The sequence below is a fragment of the Chiloscyllium plagiosum genome, chromosome 5 (assembly GCF_004010195.1).
Source record: "Chiloscyllium plagiosum isolate BGI_BamShark_2017 chromosome 5, ASM401019v2, whole genome shotgun sequence".
NCBI lineage: Eukaryota > Metazoa > Chordata > Chondrichthyes > Orectolobiformes > Hemiscylliidae > Chiloscyllium > Chiloscyllium plagiosum.
The window spans coordinates 123854400-123866147 of NC_057714.1; the positions used below are offsets into that span (position 1 = coordinate 123854400).

An 11748-nucleotide genomic window follows, 5' to 3' on the forward strand; every position below is an offset into this window, starting at 1 on the left:
TGCCTCCTGACTTTCCGCCTAAGCCTACCATGGGGAACCTTATCAAATGCCTTACTAAAATCCATGTACACTACATCCACTGCTCTACCCTCATCCACATGCTTGGTCACCTCCCCAAAGAATTCAATAAGACTTGTAAAGCAAGACCTACCCCTCACAAATCCATGCTGGCTGTCCCTAATCAAGCAGTGGCTTTCCAGATACTCATAAATCCTATCCCTCAGTACCCTTTCCATTACTTTGCCTACCACTGAAGAAAGACTAACTGGCCTGTAATTCCCGGGGTCATCCCTATTCCCTTTTTTGAGCAGGGGCACAACATTCGCCACTCTCCAGTCCCCTGGCACCACCCCCGTTGACAGTGAAGATGAAAAGATCATTGCCAACGGCTCTGCAATTTCCTCTCTTGCTTCCCACATAATCCTAGGATATATCCCGTCAGGCCCGGGGGACACACACATACACAGACAGAGTGCTGCTCCCCCCACCCCCAGAACAGAGCCACCCTCTTCCCTCAGTCATCGATCCAGCCGAGCCTGCAAACCGGGAGATTTGAGTGGGACCTACTGGCTGTTTGACCGTTTGGGTTGCCTCCCTTGTCTCTGCCACACGCCGAGGAGGAGGTCTGTCTCTGAACAAGAAAGATGACCGAGTACAAACTAGTGGTGGTCGGAGCTGGTGGCGTAGGTAAAAGTGCTCCGACAATCCAGCTTATTCAGAACCATTTCGTAGATGAGTATGATCCCACGATAGAAGATTCTTACAGAAAACAAGTAGTAATTGATGGAGAAACGTGTCTTTTAGATATTCTCCACACAGCAGGTCAAGAGGAGTACAGTGCAATGAGAGATCAGTACATGAGGACAGGCGAGGGCTTCCTATGTGTCTTTGCCATAAATAACACTAAATCATTTGAAGACATTCATCATTATAGAGATCAGATAAAACGGGTAAAAGATTCTGATGACGTCCCCATGGTCCTAGTGGGAAATAAATTTGTCTCAGTAGAGACAAAACCAGCCCAGGATCTAGCACGCAGTTACGGAATTCCTTTCATTGAAACATCGGCAAAAACGAGACGGGGGTTGACGATGCTTTCTACACACTAGTCCGTGAAATTCGAAAACACAAAGAGAAAATGAGTAAAGGTGAAAAAAAGAAGAAAAACAAAACTAAGAAGAAGTGTTTAATTATGTGAATAGGTTTTAATGCTTAGCTGGATAAGTGATATCTGATTATTTTTTGTATTTTTTTGTACATTACAGTAAATTATTAGGCTTTCTTTTTATTGTCCTTTTATCAAATTCAGTTTAACAGAACTGACAGCTGTTGGGTCATGGCCTAATTTTTAAAAAAATGTTTAATTTCTTTCCAATGCCAGTATTCTGAGTGTCTGTCATTGTTTTGTTAAATAGCATAACTGTCGGTCTGAAAACAAATCGGTTACTCCTCCAGGACTTTTGCGCATGTAACTATGCTTTTCTAAATAAATTTTGTCCTTATTTATCATGCTGAAAATATATAAATGAAAAAGTATATATTTCCTCTTGAGTGCCAATAGCCTGCTAGGTTCCACCTGTCATGAATGGTTTAGCTGGGATATATTTTAATATCTTTGTATGGTTGTAAAACTTAAAAGGTGCACATTTTATACATTGTGCTTTATTTGTCAATGATTTAATTTCTCTGAATTCTTTTAATTGTGCTGACTTGAGAATGTTCATTAATGTTCTACAGAATTGACAAGTGGCCAGTGTCAGACTTTGTAATGTTTATACTGTAGAAAGTTTGTCTGATATTTGTTGTAATGGCTTTAATGACAAAAAATGTACTTTTTAGTGATTAAAAAATAAAGCAATCCAACCTTGTTCTGACATTTTTAAAGATGAGCTCTGGCTGTGTGTACTTAGATCCATGGCATTATTGACCTACATCTGACTATAAAGGTGCTTTGTTCTTCATCTGACAGAACTGTCACTATTGTTATGAAGGATTGGTGATGCAGGATGTCATAACTCTGCAGCTGAAGATCGTACTGTGACTATTCTTATTTGTAAATTCAAAGAAAAGTTTGGGAACAGAAATAAAGTCACTATGGAATGCTCTGCCAGTAGCAGTGGTGGACTCTCCCTCATTATGGGCATTTAAGCGGGCATTGGATAGGCATATGGAGGATAGTGGGCTAGTGTAGGTTAGGTGGGCTTGGAGTGGCGCAACATCGAGGGCCGAAGGGCCTGTACTGCGCTGTGTTCTTCTATGTTCTATGTTCTATAAGTGTTTATTCATGTCAATCCTAGTTGTTCCACGCACTATACTAAGTCTGGAAGTCCTCGTTCTATACTCTGCAATCAGGGTAAACATCAAGCTACTCTCTATTCCTGCGTAAATTTTATGCCCCCTTGTCAGCTATTACAAGGGGGCATAGCTTTGAATTAAGGGGGGGTAGGTATAGGACAGATGTTAGGGGTAGGTTCTTTAATCAGCGAGTTGTGAGTTCATGGAATGCCCTGCCAGTAGCAGTGGTGGACTCTCCCTCATTATGGGCATTTAAGCGGGCATTGGATAGGCATATGGAGGATAGTGGGCTAGTGTAGGTTAGGTGGGCTTGGATCGGCGCAACATCGAGGGCCGAAGGGCCTGTACTGCGCTGTATTCTTCTATGTTCTATCTTCAAGTTGTTCAAAATGCCCAACTCATCTTCCTTCCTAACAAGTATCTCCTCTAGACAGAGGAGATCATGACAGAGAGAGCTGTTTGTGTGTGCAATGAATTACCAGGGAAATGTTTAAAAGATATTTGGATAAGTACATGAATAGGAAAGGTTTGGAGGGATATGGGCCAGGAGCAGGCAGCTGGGATTAGTTTAATTTGGGAACATGATGTACTGGACTGGTTGGAGCAAGGGTCTGTTTCCATGCTGTTTGACTCTATGATTCTGTGACTTGTGCTTCAGAACTTGCCTCACCCCTCACTAAACTGTTCCATTATAATTACAACACTGATATCTACCCGGCAATGTGGAAAATTGTCCAGGTATGTCCTGTACATAAAAAGCAGGACAAATCCCATTTGGCCAATTCCTGCCCCATCAGTCTCCTCTCGATCCTCAGTAAAGTGATGGACGGTATCAGTAACAGTGCTATCAAGTAGCACCTGCTCAGTGACCTGCCCAGTTTGGGTTCCCCCAGGGTCACTCAGCTCCTGACCTCATTCAGCCTTGGGTCAAACATGGACAGAAGAGCTGGATTCCAGAGGGGAGGGGAGAGGGACAGCCCTTGGCGGCACGGTGGCACAGTGGCTAGCACTGCTGCCTCACAGCGCCTGAGACCCGGGTTCAATTCCCGCCTCAGGCGACTGACTGTGTGGAGTTTGCACGTTCTCCCCGTGTCTGCGTGGGTTTCCTCCGGGTGCTCCGGTTTCCTCCTACAGTCCAAAGATGTGCAGGTCAGGTGAATTGGCCATACTAAATTGCCCGTAGTGTTAGGTAAGGGGTAAATGTAGGGATATGGGTGAGTTTCGCTTCGGAGGGTCGGTGTGGACTTGTTGGGCCGAAGGGCCTGTTTCCACACTGTAATGTAATCTAATCTAATTAACATCAAGGCTGCATTAGACCGAGTGTGGCATCAAGGAGCTCTGGCAATCAATGGGTACCAGGGACAAACTCTCCACTGGTTGGAGTCATACTGGGCACACAGTGAGATGGTTGTGGTTGTTTGAGCCCACAAGATAGAGGAGTAGTAGAGGACCATTCAGCCCCAATCCACCATTCAACAAGATCATGGCTGATCTGATATTCCTCAATTCCACTTTCCTGTCTTTTTGCTAAAACTCTTGATTTTCCTTCCAATTAAAAATCTCAGCTTCCACCTCAGCACAGAATCTGAAAGGAGATGGGAGAACAGAATGGCTTGCAAAGCAAATGGAACATCTTGTGACATTCTGTCAACAGGTCCCACTGAACTGTCTCTCCCCAATTTCTTTCCCTCCATATGCAATGTTAATTTTTGTTTTGTTAGCCCACCTGCATGGCTGTGTGGAGGCTGGAAACCAGCATTAGAGTTTCACCTGGTCAGGCTGTATGCTAATAGCTCAGAGTTTTGTTCATCTGCTGCTAGATAAACAGTATTTCTTGTTAACTATAAGAACCTGATCAATGCTTTTTGTTAAATTAATTCCATCAGACAAGCATATTGAGGACTTTGAGAACTATAACTAAGTTCAGGAGACCAAGATAAAGGAGCAGAATCATGGCATTTGGTCCACTGAGTCTGTTCTGCTGTTTGATCATGGGTGATATGATTCTCAACCCCATTCTCCTGCCTTCTCCCCGTAACCCTTAGCAATCAAGAACCTATCTTTGTCTTAAATACACTCGGTGATTTGGCCTCCACAGCCCCCTACAGCAACGAGTTCCAGAGTCACCATCCTCTGGCTGAAGAAATTCCTGAGGAGAAAGTGAGGTCTGCAGATGCTGGAGATCAGAGATGGAAATGTGTTGCTGGAAAAGCGCAGCAGGTCAGGCAGCATCCAGGGAACAGGAGAATCGACGTTTCGGGCATGAGCCCTTCCTGAAGAAGGGCTAATGCCCGAAACGTCGATTCTCCTGTTCCCTAGATGCTGCCTGACCTGCTGCGCTTTTCCAGCAACACATTTCCATCTCTGAAGAAATTCCTCCCCGTCTCAGTTCCAAAGGGTGGTCGAACCTTGAGTAAATGCTGGTCTAAACACTAAACCTCACTTCTTGAGAATGAATTGATATGAGAGACTGCCACAGCTGTATGCCCTGGAAGTGAACGCACTGACCGGTGGTTGGGGTGACTCAGGTGAAGAGGGTTGATCCTGGGCCTTCATAGTGAGGGCTTCTCCCCTCCTTTCTTCAATCGCCTGTTTCATCACCTTCAACTCACTGGGATGTGGGGTCGCCCTGCGTTGTAACCGACCCTAAAAACAAGCAGAAGGATGCCAGCATTTAGAGCAGCCTTTTGGGACAGGAAATATTTGTTCATAGACAGCATGACAAACACAGGCAGATCGACAGAGACTAGCAGTGCGGGGACACAGTGACATGCACTTACACAGCCTCTAACATCCACCCCCACACACACTAGGGGGAACTGCAATCCCTCCCACTGGATTGGGGTGGGTGTGCACACTGTGCAATCATCACCAAGAGACCCTGTGAGACAGACCCAGAACACCCTCCCACCAAGACCAGGAGACTCTGCAATCAAACCCCCTCTCCCTTCTCCTCCCCCCCCCCCCCCCCCAACCCCATTCCAGGAAAGAGAGCAAACCCAAGATACTCACCCGTCTCTCTGCCTCCTCCTCGTTCTCCTCATCATCCTTCAGTTCCTCCTGGAACTGGATCACACTGACTCGGTTCAGATTAGGCTCTGTCCAGCCCTCATCCAGGCTGTCATTCAAGAGATTCTCTGCAAGCAGCACGAATGGAATCAGGGCCTAAACACACTGACCCACCCAGCTTGAGAAGTGACATGCATACTAACTGAAGGTGTTTGTTAGAGAACCTGTCACTGTCAGACAGCAGCTTCCAAAGCCACAGTCATGTCCATCTAGAAGGACAAGGGCAGCAGATACATGGGAACACCACCCCTCTGCAAGCTCCCCTCCCAGCCACTCACCATCTTGACTTGGGAAATATATCACCGTTCCTTCAGTGTCACTGGGTCAGAATCCTGGAATTCCCTCCCTCAGGGCATTGTGGGTCAACCCACAGCACATGGACTGCAAGAAGGCAGCTCACTCCCACCTTCTCAAGGGGGCAACTAGGGACGGGCAATAAATGCTGGGCCCAGCTGGTGACACCCATGTCCCAGCAGTAAGTTAAAGCACAGATGAACCAGTCTACACAGTCAGTTATTCACATCAACTGGCTGTTGAAGTGAGCCATATCTTTGAGGCACTTCTTACCAAGGGTTCCCCCACCTCACCCTAGTTCTAAACTTCCAGCTCAGCACTGTCCCCATGACTTGTCCGGACTTGTCCTACCTGCCTATCTCTTTTCCACCTATCCACTCCACCCTCTCCTCCCTGACCTATCACCTTCATCCCCTCCCCCACTCACCTATTGTACTCTATGCCACTCTCTCCCCACCCCCACCCTCCTCTAGCTTATCTCTCCACGCTTCAGGCTCACTGCCTTTATTCCTGATGAAGGGCTTTTGCCCGAAACGTCGATTTCGCTGCACTTTGGATGCTGCCTGAACCGCAGTGCTTTTCCAGCGCCACTGATCCAGAACCAAGGGTTATCTGTCCACTTGGGGCCTAACAAGGTGAAACAACATCCAGGACACTTCAGCATGTGGAGCAGCTGAACTGCACTGCTTGGCCTGTGAGAATCAGGAAGGAGAGCAGCTACTAGTTTTCCAAATGAGCTGACACCAAGATCTTACCCAGACTGGGGGACGGCTGCTGAGGCAGGAGGTAGCAGGTCAGGACCTTCTCACCAGTTTTCTCATCATCCTCTGTTTGGAACTTGAGCATCGGCTGAGATTGATTCTCAGCTAACCACAGAGCCTTCAGATTGAGGTTAGTCAGTGCAAAAGGTAGATTCATTAGCCTGGGAAAAGATCACAGTGTCAGGAGACACACACATCATCAAGGATGGGGCATTTTGGAAGGGGTGGAGGGGGAACAAGTAGGGGTCGGGTTCCACAAGGAGAGGGCACTATGGGACACGACTGTACAAATACACCAATGAAATAAAGCTGCTCATTTTCATCATGCACTGCTGATCGCAACAAAAACTCCCACCATTAACTTCACATTTTACTTTAGTTTGTCTCTTAATCATTGGTTCTCAAGCTCTTTGGCAATCACCAAACCGATACCATCAGACAAATCTCTGTTTTAGCTTCTATTCTGGGATTACTCCATATTTCCCAGGCGAGGTCAATCAAGCCAAGGCCTCGACTTGCCCATTTGTATCTGCTCAGACCACCAGTGTTCGTTCTTGCATGAACTTGAGAATTCTCCTGGTGTACATAATCACTTTCTGATGTAAGAACAAACACTTCTGCTCTGATCTACTATCAGGACCGAGACTAGGTTTCATCCACCTCACACTCTTGTTATAATAGTTCAGGGTGCCTGCTTCTTAATCACTGACCTAAACATTCGACCAATAGGTACACTTTCTTGCCACCTTTCCAGTACATCCCTCCAATCACTACTTACCTCTCAAATAGATTCTCCCATGTCTGTACCCTGCACAGTTAACTGTTACTAGCTCCCAGCCCTTGCCATCTCCACTGTTCACTTCTTGCCCAACCACATTTTGTTCCTCAGATCCTTAATCAGCGTTCCTTACTATCACTGGGTTAAAACCCTGGAATCCTTTTTCAAAGGCATTGTGTTTGTCCCTACACCCCAAGAACAGCTCACCATCCCCTTCTCCAGGACAATACAGGAGTGAGTAATGAACCTGGGCCCACACAGCAGATCTCAAAGGTAGCAAATCTCACAAAAAGAAAAGAAAATCAGACATTGGCGAACTGACAGCAGCCCTCTTGCCAGGCTAGACAACGACAAGGATTGCAGTGGGGATGGATGGAGCTGGAACCAAGCTTAACACATTTTATACTTACTTACATAATTGCAAATTACAAACATACACTTTCTAACATAACATCAAGTTTCTGTCTATTTATAGGGGCTTAAATAATCATCACCCACTTCCATGCAATTAAAGACAATTGCTATGCAATTACAAAGGAAGGCTCTGTACATTGACAGTGCAGTGATGCCAGGCTCCCTCCAGTTTACAGGTGAGTGTGTCACTCCATACTCAGTGCTGGTTATTATAAATCCACTTCCTACCTGTTACCAGCCACATCCAGCACGTGAATCTCTGAAGCATTTGCAAGCTCAGGTGGGAGATGGGTTAGCCGGTTGTCACGGAGACTCAGCACGTTTAAACTCACACAACCTCCCAATTCAGCTGGTAAAGCCAGGAGGCGGTTCCGATCCACATTCAGGTTGGTCAGTTTCTTCAGTTTCCCAATAGATCTTGGGAGCGTCTGTAATCAACAGAGGACATTTCAGCAGTTCGCCAATAGTTCCACACTATTCGGCCACCTCGATGTGAAATCAAGCAGAAATCGCTTGCCCTTCTTTGAAAAGGTAGTTTCATTCTGTCAAGGGACGCAGGCGTCGAGGGACACGGGCGTCACTGGAAAGGCCAGCACTTGTTATCCACCCTTGAAATGAGTGGGTTGCTGTGCCATTTCAGAGGCACAACATGGCCATGGCTCTGGGACGCGATGGTCGAGTGGTATTATCATTAGAATATTAACCCAGGGGTTCAGGAAATGTACTGGGGACCTGGGTGTGAATCCCACCACAACAACGTAGGAATTTGAGTTCAATAACTGGAATTCAGAGTCAATTGTCAGAATAATCCATTTGGTTTAGTAACGTCCTTCATGGAAGGAAGCTGCCATCCATACCTAGTCTGGCCAACATCTGCCTCCAGATCCACAGCCTTTTATTCATTCGCCAATCCTCCCTCCATGCTCATACCCTGCCCCCCCACACCATGGGCCCTTATTAGCTGTTTAATACTGTACTAAATTATTTCTAAAAATCCAAATCTATTACATCCACTGCTTGAGGACTTGAATATAAAAGCAGGGATATATTTCTGAGGCTCTGGTCAGACCACACTTAGGTACTGTGCACAGTTTTGGGCCCCATATCTCAGGAAGGATGTATTGGCCCTGGAGGGTGTTCAGAGGAGGTTCACGAGAATGGTCCCAGGAATGAAAGGCCTAACATATGAGGAACATTTGAGGACTCTGGATCGATACTTATGGAGTTTAGAAGGATGAGGGGGATCTAATTGAAAGATATAAAATACTGAATGGTCTGGACAGAGTAGGTGTTGGGAAGACGTTTCCATTGGCAGGAAAGACTAGGACCTGAGGAAAGACCTTTTATAACAGAGATAAGGATAGTCTTCTACCAGAGAGTAGGGAGTCTATGAAATTCAGCCGCATAGAAGGCTGTGAAGGCTAGGTCATGGAGTATATTTAAGACTGAGATAGAAAGGTTCTAGAGTATCAAGGGGATCGAGGGTTATGGGGAGATGGCAGGAGAATGGGGTTGAGAAACTTATCAGCCATGATTGAATGGCAGTGCAGACTCAATGGGCTGAAATGGCCTAATTTCTGCTCCTGAGTCTTGAGACCTAAAATCCCAGGATCAATCCCATCAGGTCTAGAGGTCCTTAGCCCCAAGAGGTCCCCATTCATATGCCCATTAGTGATAGTTCCTGTGTTGATTTCCTCACTGCATTTTGATCATGTTTACAGTAATTTTGGGGAGATACTGGTGTCTTCTGCTCTGATGCAAAGTCTTTATTCAGCACCTCGGTTATTTCTTGCTTCCCCATTATTATTTCCAGAGCCCTGTTCTCTCCGGCTCCTCTCTTCCTTGTCACAGATTGAAACCAGCTCTGCTTGGGGGCACCCTATGTGGTGTTTAAAATCCTGATAAGGTGGGACAGAGCCTTTCACAAAGGGTGCAAGCATGAAGTCCAGTGCATGGTCCACTCACCGTCAGCAGGTTCTCTGTCAGGATGAGCTCTGTCAGATGGCAACATTCACCCACCGCCTCCGTTAGCTCTGTTAACCGGTTCTGATCCACCTTCAGAATTGACAACTGCTTCAACTGGCCTGGGATTACAAGATGATCATCTGAGAACTTGAGGACAGACGTGATTCCAGAGCTCAACTCAGTGTCTAATTCGGGAAAACAATACCCAAGGAACAGGAGTTGGCAGCACAAACCCCTCCTGCCAGCACCACTGCCAGAGAAACACGGGAGCTTCTCAATCGGTGATGGTGAATAACAGTTAGCCGAGCCAATGGGTCCATATCGCAACAATGGATAAGAACAGAGTGCCCACAGCTCCCTTTGACCTTTTTTGGTCAGCGCATTGAGGATAGTGGTGGTCAGGCTGCAGCTCTATAGGACACTGCTTACAATTCTGGTCTCCCTGTTATAGGAAGGTTGTTGTTAAACTTGAATGGGTTCAGAAAAGATTTCCAAAGATATTGCTGAGATTGGAAGGTTTCAGCTACAGGGAGAAGCTAAACAAGCTGGGGCTATTTTCCCTGGATTGTTGGAGGTTCAGAAGTGACCTTATAGAGGTTTGTAAAATCATGAGGGACATGGATAGATTAAATAGACAAAGTCTTTTCTCCACGATAGGAGAGTCCAAAACAGGAGGACATAGGTTTTAATGTGAGTGGGGAAAGACTTAAAAAGGGACCTGAGGGGTAACATTTTCACACAGAGGGTGGTACATGTATGGAATGAGCTGCCAGAGGATGTGGTGGAGGCTGGTACAATAACAACATTTAAAAGGCATCTGGATGGGTATATGAATAGGAAGGGTTTGGAGGGATATGGGCCAAGTGCTGGCAGGTGGGACTAGATTGGGTTGGGATATCTGGTCGGCATGGACAGGTTGGACTGAAGGGTCTGTTTCCGTACTGTACGATTCTATGAGGCTGTACCACCCCGACCAACAACACCAGAGTACATACTGCTCAGTAACAACCAGCTAACGATTCTAATCCAGTTTCCAGCACTTGGCCCAATGTCTTGTATATCTTGGCATTGCAAGTACTCATCTAAATCCTTCTTCAACGTTCGGTGGATTACTGCCTCGCCTACCTTTACAGGCTGAGAACTCCAGATACCCCACCTCCCCTCTGGGTGAAAGGCTTTTCCTCACATTCCCCTCTATCCCTTCTGTCTCCTCCTTTAAATCCAAAACCTTGGTCATTGAGCCCTCCATCAGGAAAAGCTCCTACCAACACCCCTCTATTTTCTCCATCTCAATCCTGCCCCCCCTCAGTCTCCTCCGCTCCCAGGAAAACAATCCCAGTCTATCCAATTTCCCTTCCTAACTGAAACTCTCCAGCCCAGGCAGCATCCTGGTAAATCTCCTCTGCACCCTGTCCACTGGGTGCAATCACCTCCATCCTGGACTGTGGATTCAGAACTGCACACGTTGGCTGTTGCCTAACCAATATTTAATACGGTGCCTCCCTGCTCTGAAACTCCATCCTTCAGTTAATAATGACGACTATCCCATATGCCTCCTTCACCACTTTATCCACCTTCCTGTGATACCTGAAGGAGGATCCCTCTGACCAGTGGGGATTCCCTGGGTCCTACCTTTCATCACATACCCCCTTGCCTTGCTTGTCCTGTCCAAGTGCATCACATCACACTTATCTGTACTGAATTCGGTTTAACACTGATCAGCCCATCTATATCCCCCTGCAATCTAAACATAATCTCCTTACAACTTACTACCCACTAATTTCCAGATGATCCTCAAACTTACTCATCTCCCCTTTTCTCTCACCGCCTCCCAACCCCTCAGCCCTCCCCCGAACCAAGAGTCCCTGCAGCCGGTGTCTCGGTATCAGGAGCCCACTCACAGCCCTGGGGGTGTGGGTACACTGCACCTACCAATGCCATCTGGTATGGATTCCAGAGGATTCTGGGAGAGGAGAAGGTCAGTCAATGCCACCAGTCCACTGATCTCATTGGGGAGCGTCTCAAGTTTGTTTTCTGAAACATCGAGGCACACCAGGCGTCTCAGGTTTCCCAGCTCCTACAATACGGAACAGCGCAGGAATCATAATCCACAAACCTGACACAGTCCTGTATCAATCCCAAAACCAATCCCACTGCTCCCCCCCCCCGTAG

General features: G+C 46.7%; 1 protein-coding gene and 1 pseudogene across 1 annotated transcript in view; one reads left to right on the forward strand and one right to left on the reverse strand.

Annotated features, from left to right (window-relative positions):
• The window catches only part of LOC122550361 (protein scribble homolog), a 114912-nt gene that overhangs the window by 77120 nt on the left and 26044 nt on the right, over nucleotides 1-11748 (reverse strand). Inside the window, exons 7-12 of the mRNA XM_043691091.1 lie at nucleotides 11509-11653; nucleotides 9577-9695; nucleotides 7840-8039; nucleotides 6414-6580; nucleotides 5308-5432; nucleotides 4800-4941 (exon numbers count right to left, since the gene is read on the reverse strand). Of these exons, the coding sequence (XP_043547026.1) occupies nucleotides 4800-4941; nucleotides 5308-5432; nucleotides 6414-6580; nucleotides 7840-8039; nucleotides 9577-9695; nucleotides 11509-11653 (898 nt within the window). The remainder of the gene's footprint in view (nucleotides 1-4799; nucleotides 4942-5307; nucleotides 5433-6413; nucleotides 6581-7839; nucleotides 8040-9576; nucleotides 9696-11508; nucleotides 11654-11748) is intronic.
• Nucleotides 502-1876, forward strand: LOC122550222 (annotated as a pseudogene).